The 22183-nt window shown below is 38.0% G+C and overlaps 1 protein-coding gene across 5 annotated transcripts in view; it reads right to left on the bottom strand.

Annotated features, from left to right (window-relative positions):
- MAPK8 (mitogen-activated protein kinase 8) overlaps positions 1-22183 on the bottom strand; it is a 103622-nt gene that overhangs the window by 9222 nt on the left and 72217 nt on the right. For 4 of the 5 annotated variants that reach the window (XM_087431825.1, XM_087431823.1, XM_087431827.1 and 1 more), the window contains 4 exons: positions 20741-20799; positions 20512-20650; positions 5112-5277; positions 881-952 (listed from right to left, as the gene is read on the bottom strand). In XM_087431825.1, the coding sequence (XP_087287951.1) occupies positions 881-952; positions 5112-5277; positions 20512-20650; positions 20741-20799 (436 nt within the window). Of the gene's footprint in view, positions 1-880; positions 953-1314; positions 1387-5111; positions 5278-20511; positions 20651-20740; positions 20800-22183 lie in introns of all 5 variants that reach the window. The other variant, XM_087431826.1, reaches the window with a different exon arrangement.

Raw genomic sequence — 22183 nt, 5'->3', positions numbered from 1 at the left:
GAGAAAATAACTAGTAGCAATAAAAATGATGGCTTTGATAAAAGCAGCATTTTCTTTTGCCATCCTTTGTTTAGCTTAAGTTAATAAATTTTTTTTAAAGCTCTGAAACTTAAGAAAATGACTTCAGTATTTCAGTAAGTTGTAAGGTAAGGATTCCCTGGTCTCCTTCCTCCTAGTCTTTACACTCCAAGTCTTCCCTGCAGACTGAGACCTAAAACTTTCTTACTGTAATCCAGTGAATATGGCTTTTCCCATTCCTTCTCCTAAAACAATTCTACATGTTACTAACTGATCAACACATAACAGATCACTGTTAATATAAATATTAAAAGCAGTCAGATGAACAAACAGCATGAACCCAAATCTATTCATCACCATATAAAACTATTAACTGCTGAAATTCTCAGATGAAAAGATCAGTATGTTATGTTGAGTAATGAGACAGCAACCAAAAGACAGAAAATGCACAGAACATTAACAAAAAAGCAAGTGGGGGGGACAAAACAAAAGGATGACCAGAAGCAACAAACAATTCCAAAATTCATATTATGTCCTAAGTACTTCTAGACTTACTCAAGTGTATAATTATTAGAAATTTTTAATGCAAGACATTTTTGATTTAAGTTAAATAAATCAACTCAAAGGCAGCAAGTAATTGCGGATAATTAACTTGAGCAGTTTTCAGAATTAACATATGAAACAATCACTAAATGAGGAAAAGGAAAGTCTATGTCAAATAGCAGGTGGTATTTTGAAAGAGTAATTTAACAATAATACGTATTATTAGGGAGAGACGAAATACGTTATACCTGACCAAGCAGAAGTGCTGTCATACATTTTGACCTTTAGAAATTACATTTTAGGCCAAAGATAAGGATACGATCTGTACCTGGGAACAAAACACCACCTTTGATCATTTCTCCCATGATGCACCCAACTGACCAAATGTCAACTGAAAACAAAATGCAATGACATTAACATAAAGATTTTGGTTAAAATAAAAAAATATATAAACATTAAAAAAAAAAACACGCACACCATGTATACTTTAAAATTATAGAAAGCAGTATAAAATAAAAATGAGTGAGAGTGAATGTGCTCTAACTACCAGCAGAGACTGTATGTCCTACTGCCAGATGCAGCCTACAAATAGTTCAGCTTCTTATCTCAGCAATTTTTGAACTATAACAGCCACAAACTTTACGTCTGTTTAAGAAAACCCATATGTATGAATGTACCATATTCATTTTCATTAGAGAACATAACGAAGTCCATCACCTAACTAATTACACTGCTGCAGCAGCACAAGGATACAGTCCCTTCCTGGAAAGAGGATTTTGTGGCAAACCATTTCTCCCATAATGCACCCCACAGACCATAAATCCACTATATGTTTGCAGCACAAAAGAAGGAAAAGCAAAGCAAAAGGTTGTTAAAATCAAAGAAGCATAATATGACTGCATTATATAAAAACTGCAAAACATCACAAAAAGAAAAAAGTGATTTTAATTTTAGCTAATGGAATAATTTAAAACAAAATATTTTTCAAAAGGCTTGATTCACAAAAGCAAATGTGAAGTGTGGCTTTTTAACTACATATCTAATTTTAAAGTGAGAGCTATGCACAGAAATCACATAATTAAAAAACCTATACATTTTGTTCCTGAAAATTTGTTTATAAAATATGAAATAGAATCAAACACAAACTTTGTAAATAAGAGTGAAAATGTACATGAGGTAGCACAATTTAAAGAAATAAAATCTTGATAGTATTTTGGGGTTCAACTGTGCATTATACTCTCTCTTTAAGTCAAATAAAAGAAAAAAGCATGAGCAGAAATAATCTAGTACATTAAAATATTTAACAGAAAGAATGTGTTTCTATGAATAATTACAGTTAAAAAGTTAATCTAAAGCTCTTCAGAAACTTTCAAACTGGATTTTATAAATGTATTTGAGAAGTGCTATGATTATTCTGAATTGAAAGTCATTTATTTTCTTGCCAAAGTCACGCTACGTTTACCCCACTATCCCAAAAGGAACAAGTGCATAGAGAACGAACCACCAATCAATTAAGAAAACTCAGTAAAAGAAGTATATTCTATATGTTTTCCACCTCAAGTTTTTTAAACCCATAAAACCAAACTGCTTTTGGTTTCAAGTTAGTTTTGGCTGGATACAGGATGAAAATTCCCACAGATTTATTATCTACAAAGAGTCTCGTAGTCAACTTACTGACTTCATCAACTTGAAGTGGGAGCTCTAATCAATGCTAAAAAGAATCTGCTAGACACAGAAACAGGCAATTTGGGGATCTCCACCTGTTTCATTAAAACTAACAACACACTCTGATTTTTATATCTTTGGGTTTGAAAATCAGATAAAAAGATGCTAGCAGTTTCACAGAAGAGGGGAAGAATGAGCAATTGAAAAGGAAAGCCTTAGAAACTTACATTTGCTTTTGAAGTTTGAAGGCCCAAATTCTTTTTGTTTTTTTTTTTTTTTTTTTTTTTGGTGAGGAAGATTAGCCCTGAGCTAACATCTGTTGCCAATCCCCCTCTTTTTGCTGAGGAAGATTGGCCCTGTGAAGGCCCAAATTCTTTAAGAACAAAAGAGGAAAAGGGCAGGAATGGATGTTAGAGAGAGATGCACCCTTTATCCATGCTGGAGGACTCGGTAAATTAAAGTCTGTACGTTCTAATTTTTTTAATGCCCCCCTCCCCAAAGCCCCAGTAGGTAGTTGTAGTCATAGTCGCACGTCCTTCTAGTTGCTGTATGTGGGACGCAGCCTCAGCATGGCCGGAGAAGCCGTGCGTCGGTGCGCGCCCGGGATCCAAACCCGGGCTGCCAGTAGCGGAGCGTGAGCACTTAACCGCTAAGCCACGGGGCCGGCCCAAGTCTGTACTTTCTAATACACTCATAAGGAGACTGCCAGTTCATCAGAGAATCTTAGGAGCTAAATTGGGAAATAAATTTTGGTAATCCTTTCAAACTGAAGTTTCTCTAAAATTTCATATTAAAATACATACAAATCTTTCTATATTATGGTATGACAAATTTCAAGGACAAAATTTTAGAGTAAAAGTTAATATTCATAAATCAGTTCAGAGAAAAATTTTTTCCAGGGTTTTCATTTTTGGCAAAAATCTATTACAATAAATTTCCCTATAGATGTTATAGACAACTTCAGTTAAATTTCCAGGACACAACTTATGTAGGTAACCTTAAGAAAAACATATATTTTTTTAAATTTTTCCCCCCCAAAGCCCCAGTAGATAGTTGTATGTCATAGTTGCACATCCTTCTAGTTGCTGTATGTGGGACGCGGCCTCAGACAAGCCGTGCGTTGGTGCGCGCCCGGGATCCGAACCCAGGCCGCCAGTAGCGGAACGCGAGCACTTAACTGCTAAGCCACGGGGCCGGCCCAGAAAAACATCTTTTTAAACAGATTTTGAAAGCTGCAAGCATGAGAGAAGATATTGTCTGGGTCAGCGAAGCCTTTCTCAGAACATGATAAGCCTGATTCCATACCCAAAACTAGCTTTAAAGGGTCTAACTGCTTAGTCTATTAGGCAGTTTAAATATATTCCATTATATCACACTTTCCAGAAAGCTCTGAGGTAGCTTGCAATAAAAGACAGATAAAACAAAGTTGTTAAAGGAGGTGGGGGTGGGTGGGAGGTATGGGTGGGAAATGTGTCACTAAAAGAAAGAAGTTCTTATGTTTAACCTTACTGGCTAATGTAGTTATCATGATTAAGCATTATATTTGACTCAGTTTCCTGGGGCAAAAAAAAAATAAGGCAGTAAGGTGATCTACACAATTCTTATCTAAGAGAGGAAAGCATGTCAATTCTTTATATACAATAGTTTTTTTTGGTGCTAATTTCTGATAGAGAGCTATCACCCAAGGTCACATTTACAGGACACTGAGTGACACTACACAATATCTGTGACAATCAATGGTTTTACAGCAAATGCAAAAGCAATCTTCATGCTGGTCACCTGAAGTATCAATTCTCAAAAAAAAAAGAATGAGTCTAATACTAAATCCAACTTATAGGATTCTACAGGGTATAAGACAATTTTAGGGAGAGTAAGAAAAAAGAACAGCATGTTTGTTTAAGAACAAAATAATAATAGTAAATATTTAAAGTATTCTTTTTAATTAGCTCAGAAAAGAAAAGGAAATTAGGCTAAAAGCCTCAGTTGAATGTTATCTTTTATAAAAAAGAATCTTGAAGGTTGACTTCACACAGTTTCCTGATTCAAAGTGAACTGCTGGTCCAGATTCCTTGCTAGAAAAAACATCTAGGTCCTATTCTAGGGAGTATTTTGAATGAAGTTACCACATTTAAAAAGTTATAGTTTAAGTCAATAAAATCCTGTGCAGACTTATTCATTTCCTAACTGTCTGAGACTCAACAAATTTCTTAAATTAAGTATAAATATATGTGTGTATATGTATAAAATTTTTTAAAATTCATGAAATACATGCCTAATAATTTCCTTCAAACTTGACTCTAAAGCTGATATATATAATTAAATATACCCACATATTATAATGTCATTTCTTTAAGGCTGGACACAAGGCTTTGATGAAACACTATTTCCTCCAAAAGGTCACCTTAATTAATTATCCATCAGCTTTGCAGAATGGCCTTATAGAAGCTCTTAAAGTTTACACTAAGTGCTACTACCGTTAACTTTAGTTTCATGGGTTTGGAAACGTGCAAATGTCACCAATGCAAACTAGGATTACTACAAAAGATAAACTGTCAGTTCAATATATACTTCCTTGAACCCATGTTAGAAATACTCATTTTCAAGTTACAGGCAAGCAAATGGTATATATTTTGTTTCAGGGACCACGGCAACAAATTCTTCATCCAATGGTAGTATTGACGGTTATGTATTTGTATATAAATAAACAGGGGCCCCAAGATTTTCCAAACATTTATGACAAAATTTATACTTTCAAACTCTCAATAAACATTTCAGTGATACACATTTAACTCTATGCACTTCAGCTTAAATGTTTACATAAGAAATCTGATAAAACAAAAGCAAATAAATCAGAACAGTATTTCAAGTAAATAGTGTTTGCTGACCGTTTTCTTTGTAGCCCATCCCTAGGATGACCTCAGGTGCTCTGTAGTAGCGAGTCACTACGTAAGGTGTCATCATAAAACTAGTTCCTGCAGTCCTGGCCAGTCCAAAGTCAAGAATCTTCAAAGTGCAGTCTGATTTTACTACTATATTACTGGGCTTTAAATCCTTCAAAAAGTAAAAATAAAAAATTACTGCTATGATATATATAAATATTTTGCAGTTCACAAGTTATCAGATCACTTGCAAAACAATTCATGCTAATTGTTCATTTCCCTCAGTATAATTGATATCACCACACAGATTCATCATAATTGGCAAATTTGACCAATTAGCTTGATGGCATTTTAAATTTATGAATACATACAGTTACTAGACAAGTTAGTAATACTATGTTTTACTTGCTAGAAATAATGACTACCTAGAAATTTTCAATAAGAACTATTATGGTAAAAGAAAGAGAATCGTTAAGTTAGCATTTATATTCACTTGTAGACTGAATTATCAGTATTTTAAAAATATCATTTTAAAGTCAGAATAAGCTTTATATAGATATTACAAATCAACAATGGGCCATTCTATGTCAATCCAAGCAAATGTCATTCGACCTGTCAAATGGGCAGGTAGATGTTCAATTCTAAAAGACAAAAATAGTCACTATCAGTCTTTCCATCACTTATTTCCCACCTGAAATCACACAAATTTGTTCATAAAATTTTTGTCTGCCAGTAGAGACAGGACTCCACAGTCTTGGTACCACTAATCCATATGATTACTTGGTGTTGATGCTACTAAAATAATGTCTTGGTAAAGAATTTTCCACCTAAGTCCAACCTTAAGGAATTCTGTGCTATGATCATTATAAGGAAGGCAGCAGCATAAACACTCATTGCTTGAAATTCAACACACTTTGCCCGTCAGCTCTGATGAATTCTACTATGAACCAAGAGACCAAAGAAAGCAAGCATATGTCCACAACACACAGTCCATTACTGGTACTGACATGCAGTTCATACACTGAATACCAGTGATTAATACAAAAGAAAAAAAGGCTGGCCTGAAACAATGATTACTTTTGTAACGTCTATATTCAGAAAGCACGTAGGTTGTTTTCAGTGTATTTTGTCAGGCAATCATGGATGGGTTTACAAGATATGTAATCTGAGGGCTTTACCAAATTAAAAATAGATATCGACAGGCTTAGTGAAACAGAAGATGAAAATTTTCATTACTGCTATTCTGTAAGTATAATGTTGCCACTAATTCTAATATACAGTATCACAGCAAAGTAACACTGCGTGTTCAAGAATAAATATTATAAGCTTTGATACTGAAGGAAGTAAAACTTGTATTAAAAATTAAAAAGTTACTACCTTAGAGACAGGCACCTCCACACCCTAAGGATTCCTGATATAAGGGGGAACGTTTATCGATCCTGACTGACTCTATTCATGGAAGACTCGCCCTAAACTGTTCGGGGAAAATTGAGAACAAGAGAGTGCTCCAGAGGGATAAGTTTGGGAGGGTCGGGGTGGAGGGGGTCCAGATGGGGACGCGTGTGTGTTACCTGATAATCGCTTCGCGCCATAGCAATTCGCGCCATAAAATGTAACTGTTTAAATGTTTTAAATTAGCCAATCATGTAAGACCGCGCCAACCTTTTCCCGCTTTGTGCTTCCAAACCCTATATAAGAGTTTGCCCTTTAAGGTCGGGGGTCGACTCCTCTGTCTCCTGCGAGAGATACGTGTCGACCCGGAGCTCCGCTTAATAAACCTCTTGCGTTTGCATCAAGCTCGGTCTTCTGTGTCTGTGGGCCCGCGCCTTCCCGAGACTGGAGTTGGGGTTTCCTTTTTGGGATCCTACAATACTACTTCAATGTCTGCAGTGATAGTTCAAGATTAATGGCTCTTTATACTACTGCATTCTAGTCTAGAAAGAAAGATTCCAACCTTAAACACTTTCTTTTGGAAAAATTAAGAGCAAAATACAATTTTCTTAGTAGATATTTTTTGTTAAGAAACAACAAATTGTCAAAAAATGCCTCAAAGAATATTACCTGAAATTCATCCTCATGTATCAATATGTTCCTTTCTACAGATGTTAGTAACATTGCTAACTATATATGAGAAGAAAATATGAATTTGTATGAATCCGTGGCAGAGGTAGTGGAACCAACCTAATATTCCATCTTCTCCCCCACATTTTTCCAGCCTCCTCACAGTTAGGCTTTGCCTAACTGTGATTAGTTCTAGTCAATGGGATGTGAGTGGGAGCGAAGGACAGAAGGGTGAGTGCACAATATCCTGTTGTCTCTTCTTTGGCTTTGGTGATTAGTAACATTCCAGATAGTGGACCCTCTGTCAGACTGGGTTGCTAAGCATCCATGTAAAGCAGAGTCCTCACCCCACCATGACCTGCACTGGACATGCAGTGTGGGAAATAACCCTTAGTTGTGTTATGCCACTGAGAATTCAGGGTTTATTTATTACCTTGGCATGGCCTAGTTGTGATATTATGATTTATAATAAGAAATATATACTTGGTCTTTGTCCCAATTACTGGCACGGAGCTCCTAAAACCCTTGGAATTTCCTAAGATAAGAGCAATAAAGGTGATAGGATTGCTTTTTGTTATTCATAAGAAGTCCCTCTCAACTACTAACAATTAACAATTATGTTAATGAGTTGACTTTTGGAAAGCCCCAAAGGATGGGGGCTGGTTGCCAGAGGAACCAAAAAAGTGATTAGAGGGTTGGAACTTTCAGTACAACCACCCAGACTTCCGGGGGAGGGGGGGGGGGGCTGGAGATTAAGCTCAACCACCAAGGGCCAACGATTTAATCAATCATGCCTATGTAATGATGCCTCAATAAAAAACCCAAAAGGACTGGTATGGAGAGCTTCCCGGTTGGTGAACATGTGGAAGTGCTGGGAGAGTGGCACACCCAAAGAGGGCATGGAAGCTCTGCACCCCTCCCCACATACCTTGCCCTATGCATCTCTCCATTGGGCTATTCCTGAGTTATGTCCTTTGTAATAAACTAGTAATCTAATAAGTAAAATGTTTTCCTGAGTTCTGTGAGCTACTTTAGCAAATTAATTACACCTGAGGAGAGGGTCATGGGAGCCTGCGAATTATAGCCAGTACGTCAGAAATAACAGGTAACAACCTGGGCTTGTGATTGGCATCTGAAGAGGGGGCAGTCTTGTGGGAGCCCTTAATCTGTGAGATCTGATGCCATCTCAAGGTAGATAGTGTCACCCACTAATTGCCCCAAGGAACTCAAAAGTGGATTCAAAAGCATTTAACAGTTTAAGAGATGCAATCACTAACCACCCTGAACCAGACCAAGCCCCAGCATAAGAGCGAGGCCTATGACCTTTGCCTCATTTTATCTCTACGATCTCCTCTCTGGGAGGAGGTTAGGCCTCATTACCATAACCTGCAGAGTCTATGAAAGCATGTTTTCCAACTGAGCCTGCACAAGCAAATGCCCACCTCTCCCTTTTGAATATTCATTCCCCATCTGAAATAAAAGGCCCCTGCTTCCCTTTGTTCGGGGACAGCCATGACTTCAGAAACGATTCAACATGGCCGCCTATTTGCTGCAAATAAGTTCTACTTTGTATGACAACTACTTCTGGTCGAGAGTCTGATTTTAACTCTGCCAGGAGGCGAATCCACTTTTGGTTTGGTAATAGTGCCAGAACTGAGTTAAACTGTAGGACACCCAGCTGGTGTCCAGAGAATCTGAGAATTGTTTGGACACACATGTGGTGTCAGAAGTAATACGGCAGCAGTGTGACAGTAAAGGAGACACATCAGAATGTTTTCCCTTTACACTAGTCTATCCCGACTAACACCAAAACTGGTGTCCGGAGTGGGACATTACTGTTATAAACACAGCATCACGGCTTAGCAGTTGAGCAGCAGGGAAACTAGCATCAAAGGTCGGAAAGGCGATCCAAGTTATATAGTAGCAATACATTACATGACACTGTCACCTGCAATAACTTGGAAGGCACAGCACTTGCATAATGAACTTGAAGCTCTAGAACAGGGGTTGGCAAATTAAGGCCTGCCTGGTTTTGTGAAGAAAGTTTTATTGTAACACAATCACGCTCATTTAATTACCTATTGTCAATGGCTGCTTCTGCATTACAATGAATGGCAAAGTGCAGTAGCTATAACAGACTGTATCACCTGCAATGCCCAAATCTGGCTTTGCCTTTACAGCGAAAGTTTGCTGACCCCTGCTCTAGAAGAAGAGACTGAAAAGCAAAACTTTAGTAGTGTGTGTTGGTGGCTACTGACTGCATTTGAAAGAACTGGCCACTTTAAAAGCAGAAATGAAAGGGAACAGGGTCTAGAATTTCAGGGCCTTGCCATTCACGAAAAGCCTAATGTTACTAGAGCCATCCCCTTAAAAAAAATAAAGGTGGATTGTTCAGCAAATATCTCCCCCTCCCAGCCCAGTATACTTGCTCTTTACCTTATTGATGGGACTATGATGGGCATAGTCAGATGATTTGTTTCAGCCAATGGAATGTGAGGGAATGTGAAGTTCACCAAACCTGAAGAGAAGTTTTAAATGTGTTTGGTTGATGTAGCTTGGCTCTTGCTCTTCTATCTTCACCATGAGAAAAGGATGCACCCTAGGTAGTCACTCTTTCAGCCTGGATGTTGAAACCTAACATGGAACAAACCCTGAAGCTGACCCCATGATCTGCAGCAGTGCCACACAGCCAACCTGCAGACCCCTGAACAAGCAATAAATGCTGTTTTAAGCTACTGATACCTTGTATTTGTTTCTTAGGCATCATTTTCACATAAGAATTCAGCCCTCGAGGGAAAAAGACCTATAAAATCTTTCAATTAATGACAATGCCTCAGACTTGCCAACAGAAGCCTGAAAGCTTAAAGGCAGACATTGAGTCCAAGAATATAGAGCCAGTGACCTAATAAATGTGCTTGGAAAGGAACTGCAATTAGAAAGGTAAGAAGCCTCCTGTTTCTGAGAGAGGTGTACTATCAAAAAACTCCTTCATTCTGTGACTGTTGTAGCCTTAAAACAGTGGTTCTCAATTCAGGGCAATGTGCCCCAGGGATACTTGGTAATGTCTGGAGCCACTTCTGGTTGTCACACCTGGGGAGTACTACTGGCATCCAGTGGGTAGAGGCCAGGAATGCTGCCAAACATTCTACAACACACAGGACAGCCTCTTAAAAGAAAGAATTATTCATTCAAAACGTCAATAGTGTCTAGGTGGAGAAGGACTGCCTTAAAATGACACTTGGGCCCCCAGTCTTTTACAGAGAGGAAGCCGAGAAAGCTGAGCAGCTCCCAAGGAGAACACATTTTCTAGTAGCTACTTCAGATATATTCAAGGAGTATAGTGGGAAAGAAAGACTCTCCACAGGGTGGAGCCAGGTACCACAGAGAACCGTGGACAGAGTGCTCCTGCAGAGATCAGATTCAGGGCCTAATCAAGGAATATTCTCCACCCCCAGGGCAAAGGACACTCACAGTGTCTGCCCAATAGAATTTCAAATTACAAACAACCAATGATTGCATTTTTCAATTTCCCAAATAGGATTGTTTATTGTGGTTACCCTGGTCCTGTTTGACCACCATATCTAGGGGATGGGTGCAGCGGAAGGAGATGGGGGTGGCCAGATAATTTGGTCATTTTAGTTACAATGTTTCCGGACTGAAGGGAGCAGTGCCTGGATTTGATGTAGAGATTACTATGTATCACTTTGAGCTAAATATCTTGATAGACAAGGACTTAAGAGTTATCTCCCCCAAGCAGGGGGTGACTATGTCCTAGGTGTGGAATAAAAGGAGCAAAGGAATGTTGCATAACCAGAAAGGTAGACTGTGGCAGAGACTGGTGCTCACCACCATTCTGAAGTCTGCCTCCTCACATCTCCCAGTTCTCTTGCAATTAGGCGGTCCTTACGACTAGCTCTGCTAATGGGCTTAGAGCAGAAGTGATGCATGTCCCTTCGAGGCCAAAGCATAGAAGAGTACACACCACCCAGGTTTCTCTTTCTCTGACACAGTGACCAGCAACTATCTAGATGGTGGACCCTCATTCAGCTTGGGTCTCTGTGGAACTCCATGCCCAACCCTGACTTGCACTGAACCCCTCAGGGATGAAAATTCAGGTTATTTTACCAAGTGGCAATCTCAGACCAGCAGAGATATTAGTTTAGGGTGAGGGGAATTTAGAATGAGCAGTAGAGCAGAGATGAGTATCAACTGTGGCCTCAAGACCAGCTGCAGAAGTGGGTGCTATAGCTTATCCCATTAAATTTCTTATAAGTTAACTTATGGAACAGACGTCAAATAAAATCCTGGGGGAACAGTTTCCAGAACTTACAGTATGAAAGAAGCGAGAACAAGCGGCACCAGGGATGGCCTCGAGTGGGTGCTGTGATGCCTACTCTGATTCCTGGTTCAGGACTGAGGCACTCATTCTTCCAGCTGCTGGCAGTGTTGGTTGCTGGCAGTTTTCAGCAAATCTCTCTCTAGGAACTGCCCCTAGCTACAGAGAGCCACCTTTTCCAAAGTCACGCCGCTCCTCAGGGCAAGTCTGGTTGAGTCAGCAGCTCAGGCCTCTGGAGTGATTGCATCTAATTCAATTTCTCCCTCTGTCCATTTTTACTTCCTTTACTCCCCCACAGATTTGATTCTGAGGAGACTCCCCAATAAACTTCTTACACGTGTATTTCCATCCTAGAGTTTGTTTCCCAGATAGGCTGACCTAAGATAAAGGCATATTCTTCATCATAGGTAACAGACCCCAGTGTGTCTCTTATTAGCTCAAATTCACTATGTAAATTTTCTATAGTTACACTGTATTTTTACCACTTTATCTATCTACACTAAGGGAGTATGTTAGAATATCCCAATACTATTGTGTCTATGCAATTCTTCTGTTTTCTACAGTTTAAACTTTGTGTACTGCAACACTACTCCATGTATAAAGTTCTTGACACTTATCCAAATACCTTCATTCTATAAAAAGGATGCTTCCTCCCGGGCCCCACCATATTCAACATCACTTGATTCAACAGAGTTACCCTTGTTTTCATGTTTGCATTTTTCCAGTACATCTTTGCCAATGCCTTTGCTTTCAGCCTTTAGAAGTTAGCTACAACTGTTTGTGTTATAGAAACATGGTTGTTGTTGTTGTTAGTATGCGCATGTATCAAGATTTGATCTTTTTTCATTAAAGGGTTAATCCCATTTATACATTATGTTGCATATTGGTCTTATATAATTTAATGCTTTCTTTTTATACTTCTTGCTGTTTCGTTTTCTATCTTCTATCATTTGGTGTGTAATTTCTGTTTTACCCACCTGCTACCTGATTAATCTGGAAATTTTCTATTCAGAAGATTTTACATTACTAAAACCAAATTAACTTCCATGGTGGCAGATTACTGTCCTGGTCCAGAGGACAAAGGAAAGAAACAAAAACAAACCCCAGAAATTTAACTCATTTGCTCTACCTCACACAATATATGAGTAGGGGATGAGGAAGATAAAATACTCTCCCATTTAAAGAGATTTCTCTTATGTTGCTTAAAGATGGCATTAGACATAATATTACAGCAGTTGCATATGCACTATACAAAGCAATTCAGTTAGAATAACTAAGGATAAGCCTAAGTTTCTAAGATACATAATTATCTTAAAATACTTAATTTGAGCACGTCTATATATTTATTTTATTATATGAGTTAGATTATTTGATACAAAGTAGCTCAGAACAAAGATATAATTCCAATGAATTAAATAATTTTTCAAGAAATTCCACTCAAACTTCTCAAAGAACAAGCCAGAATTAAAAATAAAATACAAAAACATGTCCAACAAAAACTTGTACACAAATGTTTGTGTCAGCATTACTCATTTTAGCCAAAAAATGGTAACAATCCAAACGTCCCTCAAGTGATGAATGGATAAACATGTGGTATATTCATATACTGAAATACTATTTGGCAATAAAAAGAAATGAAGTACTGATACATGATACATACGTGGATGAGCCTTGAAAACATTATGCTAAAAGATGTTATGGTAAAAGAAGCCAGCCACACAAGACCACATATTACATACTTCCATTTATATGAAATGTCCAGAATAGACAAACATATGGATACAGAAAGTAGATTAGTGGTTGTTTAGGGCTGGGGGTGAAGGGAACAGGAAAGAATGGGAATTAGAGGCTAATGGGTGCAGGGTTTCTTTAAGGGGGGCAAAAATATTCTAAAATTACAATGTGGTGATGGTTGTACAACCTTTGAATATAATAAATAATACTGAATTGTAGACTTTGGGTAAATTGTATGGTACATGAATTATATGTCAAAGCAGTTAAAAATATAGAACACAAAAATGTAAAATACGAATATATAAAAAACACAACTCTGGTGAATACTCAATTTTATATAATTGGTAATGACAGCAGGATATTTTATATGTTGCTTCATTTCAGAGCAAAAATAACCTTATAATACTCCAAACAAATCAGCAAACTACAGTGCCCCAAGATGTCAGCAAAAATGGCAGAGTAGATAGCTCCACAGAAACACCAAATAGCAGAGCAAAAATGATCAAAATAAATTTTTTCAGAAATCTGAAAAATAGTCAAAGGTTTATAACAACCAAGTGAACAGAGAATCAAGAAAAAGGCAACTTAAAACAAGAGGAAAGACCTGTGGTGTTTTTACTACCCCTTGCCCTACCCATCTCCCTGGCTGGGCGGCAGGAAAGGGGTCTTGAAGAAAGCAGCACATATTCTCAGTGTGGGACCCTGGTCCTGGGCTAGACAGAGGGCTTTTCTTGAAAACACTGTAAGGAAAATGAATAACCCACTCTGCCTGGGACAAAGCATTAAAGTTGAGGAAAACAAGACACAGCACACCATCAAGCGTACCAACATTTGCATAAGAGGAGTCCCAAAAGGAGAGGAGAAAGAAAAAAGGGCAGAAAGAATATTTGAAAAAATAATGACTGAAAACTTTCAAATTTAATGAAAGACATGAATCTACACATTCAAGCTGTTCAATGAACTCCAAGAAGGATAAAAGCAACGAGATCTGCACAGAGACTCATTATAATCAAACCGTCAAAAGCCAAAGACAAAAAGAGAATCGAGAGAATTGAGACCATTGAGAGAAGCAACTTGTCATTTACAAGAGATCCTCAATAATATTAACAGCTGATTTCTCAAAAGAAATCATGGAGGCCAAAAGGCAGTGAAATGACACATTTAAAGTGCTGAAAGAAAAAAAGCCAAACAAAAATTCTATATCCAGCAAAACTATCCTTCAAAAATAAAGAAGAAATTGGCGCCAGCCCAGTGGCGTAGTGGCTAAGTTCGTGCACTCTGCTTCGATGGCCCGGGGTTCGCAGGTTCGGATCCTGGGCACAGACCTACGCACCGCTTATCAAGCCATGCTGTGGCAGCATCCCGCAAATAAAAGTAGAGGAAGATGGGCACGGATGTTAGCCCAGGGCCAATCTTCCTCAGCAAAAAGAGGAGGATTGGCAACAGTTAGCTCAGGGCTAATCTTCCTCACCAAAAAAAAAAAAAAAAAAAAGAAGAAGAAGAAATGAAGACATTTTAAGATACATAAAAGCTAAAGGAGTTTGTTGCTAGTACACCTGCCCTATAAGAAATGCTAAAGGGAGTGCTTCAGGTGAAAATAAAAGGAGACTAGACAGTAACTCGAAGGCATATGAAAAAATAATGAATACTGGTAAGGGTAATTACATAGGTCAGTATTACTGTATTTTGGGTTTCTAACCCCTATTTTTTTCCAATATGATTTAAAAGACAAATGCATTAAACAACAATTACAAATCTATGTTAATGGGCACACAGCATTTAAATACGTAATTTGTGATAATAAGATAAAGAGGGAAGGACAGATTGTATAGGAGGAGGGTTTTTGTATACTATCAAAGCTAAGGTGGTAATAACTCAAAATAGATTGTTATAAATTGAAGAGGTTAATTGTAATCCCCAAGGTTGATCTTTAAGAAAATGACTGAAAAATATAGAGAAAAGGAAATGAGAAAAGAATTAAATAGTACACCACAAAAAAAGCAATTAAACACAAAAAAAGGCAGTAATAGAGGAACTGAGGGACAAAAAGATATGACATATAGAAATAAAATAGCACTAAGGTAGAAGTCACTTCTTCCTTATCAGTAATTACTTTACACATAGATGGATTAAACTCTCCAACTAAAAGCCAGAGAATGACAGCAGGGTTAAAAGAAACCTGATCCTATTGTAGGCTATCTACAAGAGACTCACTTTAAATTCAAAGGCACAAACAGGCTGCAAGGGAAAGAATGGAAAAAGGTATTTCATGCAAATAGAAACGTAAAGAGGTGGAAGGGCTACACTAATATCAGACAAAACAGACTATAGTCAAAAACACTTATAAGGGGCAAAGGAGGACAATACATATTGATAAAAGGGGCAATCCATCAGGGAGATATAACAACCATAAACATATATGTACCTAACAACAAAGCCACAAAATACATGAAGCACAAAATGAGATAACTGAAGTGAGAAAGAGACATACAGTAATAAAGTTGAAGACTCTTATACCTGACTTTCATTAATGGACAAAATAACCAGACAAGATCAGTAAGGAAATAGAGAAGGTGAACAACACTATAAACCAACTAGACCTAACAGACATATATAGAATACTCTCTCCAAAAACAGCAGAATACAAATTTTTCTCAAGTATACATGGAACACTCTCCAGGACAGACTATATGTTAGGCCACAGATCATAAATTTTAAAAGACAGTCTCAGAAAATTTTAAAAGACTGAAAACATAGAAAGTATATTCTCTGACCACAACTTCCTTCACAAAGGAATGAAGCTAGAAATCCAGAAAAAGGGAACCTGGAAAATTCACAAATTTGTGGAAATTAGACAAGAGACTCTTAAACAACCAATGAGTCAAAGAACAATTCACAAGGGAAATTAGAAAATACTTGGAGATAAATGAAAACAAAAACACAACACACCAAAATTGAGGGAATGCAGAAAAAGGAGAGCTCAGAAGGCGCTTTACAAGTATATAGAATGTTATAGGTATATAGTATATACCTATAACAAGTAAATAGAATGAATCAATAATCAAAATCTTCCAAAAAAGAAAAGTTCATGGCTTCAGTGGCAAATTCTACCAATCATTTAAATAAGATGTACTCCCATCCTTCTCAAACTCTTCCTAAAAACAGGTGAGGAACACTTCCTAACTCATTCTGAGGCCAGCATTACCTTGATACCAAATCCAGACAAAGATATCACAAGAAAAGAAAACTACAGACCGATATCACTTATAAACATGGATGCAAAAATTCTCAACAAAGTACTAGCAAAACAATTCCAATAGTATATGAAAAGGATTATACAATATGATCAAGTGGGACTTATTCCAGGAATGCAAAGATGGTTCAACATACAAAAATCAATCAATGTAATATATCACATTAACTGAATCAAGGAAAAACAAAAATGATCATCTCGACTGACGTGGAAATGCATTTAACAAAATCCGACACCTCTTCATGATAAAAACACTTAAACTAGGAATAGAAGGTATGTGGTGAAAAATTAATCTTTTGCAAAGCGAAGTCTGGCTTTTGCCCTCAGCTACAGTTGATTTCTAGGCCCCTGGAATGTCCTGACTGATAGCACTGTCTTTGTCTCCCTGGGAGTTTTGGCCAGAGTTCAGTTTAACAATATGATTTATGACTGGGGCTTTGAGACACACATCAGTTCCAACTTCTGGAGAAACTGGAGACTAAAGGTATCAGCATGAACCTTAAGAAGAGTTGGAGAGTAAAGGTCAGCCAGGCAGGCAGTATGTGATTGAGCAGAAAAACTCTGGGCACCAAAGGCCTGGGTGAGCTTTCTTGGTTGGCAATACTCTGTGTGCATTTTCATACTCTGTGTCTGGGAGAGGATGACTCACTGAAATCTCCATTTGGGCCTCTCCCAGATTCTGCCCTATGCATCTCTTCCTTTGTTTGGTTCTAATTTGTGTCCTTTTGCTGTAATAATGTAATTTTAAGTATAGTGCTTTTTGAGGTTCTGTGAGTCATTCTAGTGAAGTATTGATCCTGAGGGTGGTTGTGGGGACCCCAAATTTGTAGCCAGCTGGTCTAAAGTGAGGGTAGTCTTGGGGACCTTGTGGTTGGTATCTGCAGTGAGGGCAGTCTTGTGGGGTCTGTGCCCCGACTGTACAATGTGACTCACTCCAATGCAGAAGGCAACTTCCTCAAGCAGAAAAAGAGCATTCATGAAAAACCCCACATGCAAGATCATACTTAACGGTGAAAGACTGAAAACCTGTCCACTTTTGCCACTTCTATTCAACATTTTTTTTTTTTGGTGAGGAAGATCAGCCCTGTGCTAACATCAGCCAATCCTCCTCTTTTTGCTGAGGAAGACTGGCCCTGGGCTAACATCCATGCCCATCTTCCTCCACTTTACATGGGACATCGCCACAGCATGGCTTGACAAACGGTGCGTCAGTGCGCGCCCTGGATCCAAACCTGTGAACCCCTGGCCGCCGCAGCGGAGCACACGCACTTAACCGCTTGCGCCACCAGGCCGGCCCCCACTTCTATTCAACATTTTACTGCAAGTTATAGCCAGAGCAACTAGGCCAAAAAAAATAAAAGAAATAAAAGACACCCAAATTAGAAAGGAAGAAATAGAACTACCGTGCAGATGATATGATCTTATATATAGAAAACCGTAAAAAAAATCCAAAACAAAACAAAAACCTATTAGAACAAACTAAGCAAAGTTGCAGGATATAAGATCAATACACAAAAATCAGTTGTGTTTCAATACACTAATGAACAATCTGAAACGGATATTAAGAAAACAATTCCATTTATAACAGTTTCCAAAAGAATAAAATACCTAGGAAAAAATTTTAACTAAAAAGGTGAAAGACTTGCACACTGAAAACTATAAAATATTGCTGAAAGAAATTAAAGAAGATCTATGTTATAGACTGCATTGAGTCCCTCCCACCCAAACTCATATGTTGAAGCCCTGACCCTTAATGTGACTATATTTGGAGATAGAGCCCTTATGGAGGTAATTAAGGTTAAATGAGCATGAGGTCCTAATCCAAAAGAACTAGTGTCCTTATAAGAAGAAGAGACACCAGAGCTTGCTCTCTCTCTCTCTCTCTCTCTCTGCCCGTGCACAGAGGAAAGGACATGTGAGGACACAGAGAGAAGGTGGCTGTCTGCAAGCCAGGAAGACAGGTCTCACCAGAAAATGAATCTGCTCTCACCCTGGTGCTGGACTTCTAGCCTTCAACACTGTGAGAAAATAAATTTCTGTTGCTTAAGTCACCCAGTCTGTGGTAGTTTGTTATAGTGGCCCAAGCAGACTAATACAACCTAAGTGAATAGAAAGACATCCTGTGTTCATGAACTGGAATACTAAACATAGTTAAGACGGCAAAACTACCCCAACAACCTACAGATTCAATGAAATCCTTATTAAAATCCCAATGGCCTTTTCTGTAGAAATGGAAAAGCTGATACTCAAATTCATATGGAATCACAAAGGACTCTGAGCAGTGAAAACAATATTGAAAAAGAAGTATCAAGTTGGAAGACTCACATTTCCCTATTTCAAAACGTACCAGAAAGCTACAGTGATCAAAATAATGTGGCACTGGTATAAGGACAGACACATAGACCAGTGGAATAGAACTAATAAGAGTCCAGAAATAAACCATATATCTATGGCCAACTGATTCAATTGGGAAACAGTAGTCTCTTTAATAAATGGTGCTGGGACAACTGGATTTCCACAAGCAAAAGAATGAAGTTGGACCTTTACCTCACACCATACACAAAAATTAACTCAAAATCAGTCAAAGACCTAAATGTAAGAGCTAAAACCATAAAACTCTGAGAAGAAAACATAAGGGTAAATCTTAATTTACCCTTGGATTTGACAATGGATTCTTACATATGACCAAAAGCACAAGCAACCAAAGAAAAAATAAACTGAATTTCATGAAAATTAAAAACTTTTGTGCACCAAAGGATATCAAGAAAGTCAAAAGACAACATACAAAATGGGAGAAAATATTTACAAATACCTATCTGACAGGGGTCTAGTATCCAAATATATAATGAACTCCTACAACTCAACAATGAAAAGACAAACAACCTAATTAAAAAATGGGCAAAGGGGTGCCGGCCCGGTGGCGCAAGTGCTTAAGTGCGCACGCTCCGCTACGGTGGCCCGGAGTTCACCAGTTTGGATCCCGGGCGTGCGCCGACGCACCGCTTGGCAAGCCATGCTGTGGCGGCATCCCATATAAAGTGGAGGAAGATGGGCATGGATGTTAGCCCAGGGCCAGTTTTCCTCAGCGGGAAAAAAAAAAGAGTAGGACTGGCAGATGTTAGCACAGGGTTGATCTTCCTCACACAAAAAAAAATAAAAAAAATGGGCAAAGGGCTTGACTAGACATTTCTCCCAAGAAGATATATGAAAAGGTACTCAACATCATTAGTCATTAGGGAAAGGTGAATCAAAACCACAATGAGATACCACTTCATACTCACTAGGAGGATGGCTAGAAGGAGAAAGTCATTAAGTATTGGCAAATATTTGGAGAAATAAGAATCTTCATACATTGCTGCTGGGAATGTAAAATGGTGTAGCTACTGTGGAAAAACAGTTTGGTGGTTCCTCAAAAAGTTAAGTATAGAATTACCATGTGACCCAGCAATTCCACTCCTAGGTAGACACCCAAAAGAATTGAAAACAGGAACTTAGACAAATACTTGAATACGAATGTTCATAGCAGCACTATCCACAAAGCTAAAAGGCGGAAATGACCCAAATGTCTATCAGCAAATGAATGGATACACAAAATGTGGTAAATATATGCAATAGAATATTATTCAGTCATAAAAAGAAATGAACTAATGATACATGCTACAACATGAATGAACTTGAAAACATTATGCTAAGTTCAAGAAGCCAGATACAGATGATCACATATTGTATGACTCCATTTATATGAAATATCCAGAAGAGGTAAATCAATAGACACAGAAAGCAGACTGGTATGATGCCAGAGGCTGGAGAGAGAGGAGACTGGGGAGCAACTGCTTAGTGGGTATCAGGTTTTCTTTTGGGGCAATGAAAATATTTTGAAATTTGGTATGGGTGGTGATTGCACAATGTTGTGAACGTATTAAATGTCACTGAATTGTATGCTTTAAGATGTTAATTTTATGTTACATGAATTTCACCTCAATGATTAAAAAAAGAATATGATGATAGTGTTTTATACTAACCCGATGGATAATTCCAGCAGAGTGAAGGTGCTTGATTCCACACAGCATCTGATAGAGAAGGTAGGACATTCTTTCATGATCTAGTTCCATCTGAATCACTTGGCAAAGATTTGCATCCATGAGCTCCATGACTATGTAACTTCATGGGTGAAAAAAAGATGACAGCTAAAGTGTACAGCAATGATCTAAGAATAATGTAGTAACATAAAATTTTAATTATCACACTTACACATCTTGAAATTCTTCTAGGGATTTCTGTGGTGTGAAAACATTCAAGAGGCCAATTATCTATGGCAAAAACAGAGAGACAGAAAAATTAGAACCTGCTTAATAATACTTTCATTTTGGAACTGCAAATACATGGGTTTAAAAAATAATCCACCATCAGTGTTCTTATGTTCTAAGCTCAAGCAATCTCTTTCACTTTATAGATTAAAACTTTATGGCCAAGGGTTGGGGGTAGGGAGGGAAGCAGAGCACAGAGGATCTTTAGGGCAGTGAAAATACTCTGTATGGTACTATAATGATAGATATATGTCATTATATACCTGTACGAACCCATAGAATGTACAAGACCAAGAATGAACCCTAATGTAAACTATGTACTTTAGGTGACAAGAATGTGTCAATGTAGGTTCACTGACTGTAACAAACGTACCACTCTGGTGGAGGATGTTGATAATGGAGGAGGTTATGCATGTGTGGGGGCAGGGGGTATATGGGATATCTCTGTATCTTCCTCTCAATTTTGGAAAGAAAAACAACACTATATCAACAGAAGATCTCCACATAATCCATTCCATTCATGAATACTCAATTACCAAGGACCTATATTAAACAATCCTCTACATGATTTGTAAGCAAATCTTATATACCTTCTGCCAGCTCTTATCCAACTCAGTATCTCTATATAATCTCAGCTCTTTCCTTCTGGTTTTTTGTAATATTGCACTTTCCTTCACTTTCCCTGCAGTTTTCCTCATTTCCAGCATATTCCACTGGTTCATCCACAGGCATGCCCTCTTTCCCACTACTGTCTTTAATCCTCCTCTTTTCTCTATCTCTACCCTTTCCCTGGATGATATTATGTACGTCTTTTTCTTCAAACATCTCTAGGTGGATAATTTCCAAATATGTATTAAAAGTCCTTGCTTAGCCTACGAGTCTCAGATATACATTGCCACTCCACATGGAAGTCTCACAAATAATATAAAACGGAACTCATTATCATTCCTACTCAAACCCCTTACTTTTCCAGAGTGCCTTTTCTTTTACAACAGAAGGGTCAGAGTGATTTCTGACTCCTTTTTCAGTAGTTGCACCATAATAGATGTTTAAAAGAATGCTATCCCATTCTACTGTCAGTCTGAACTTCAACCTCTCCTTTCCATTCCATGTGCTACTATACAGGTCGAGGATTCTGACATCTCATCTAGACTGTTCCTGCTATAATTACTTCTAACACTAGGTTCCCTAACGATGGTTTTCTGCAAATCCAGCTACCACTTTACTGCCATAATATGGTAAAAAAAAGACTTTATCATATTACTCACCTCCTCAAAAACTTAATGCCAACAAAAACATTCCCAAATTCCTTCGCAGTACATTCAAAGCCCTCCATGACGGGACATCAACACACTTCATCTTCTGCTAAGCCCTCTATTAAACCTGA

Source organism: Ceratotherium simum, chromosome 6 (genome assembly GCF_057802395.1).
Source record: "Ceratotherium simum simum isolate JZ-2026a chromosome 6, ASM5780239v1, whole genome shotgun sequence".
Lineage (NCBI taxonomy): Eukaryota > Metazoa > Chordata > Mammalia > Perissodactyla > Rhinocerotidae > Ceratotherium > Ceratotherium simum.
The sequence above is the reverse complement of the archived record's forward strand: the minus strand, read 5'-3'. Positions and strand labels throughout refer to the sequence as shown.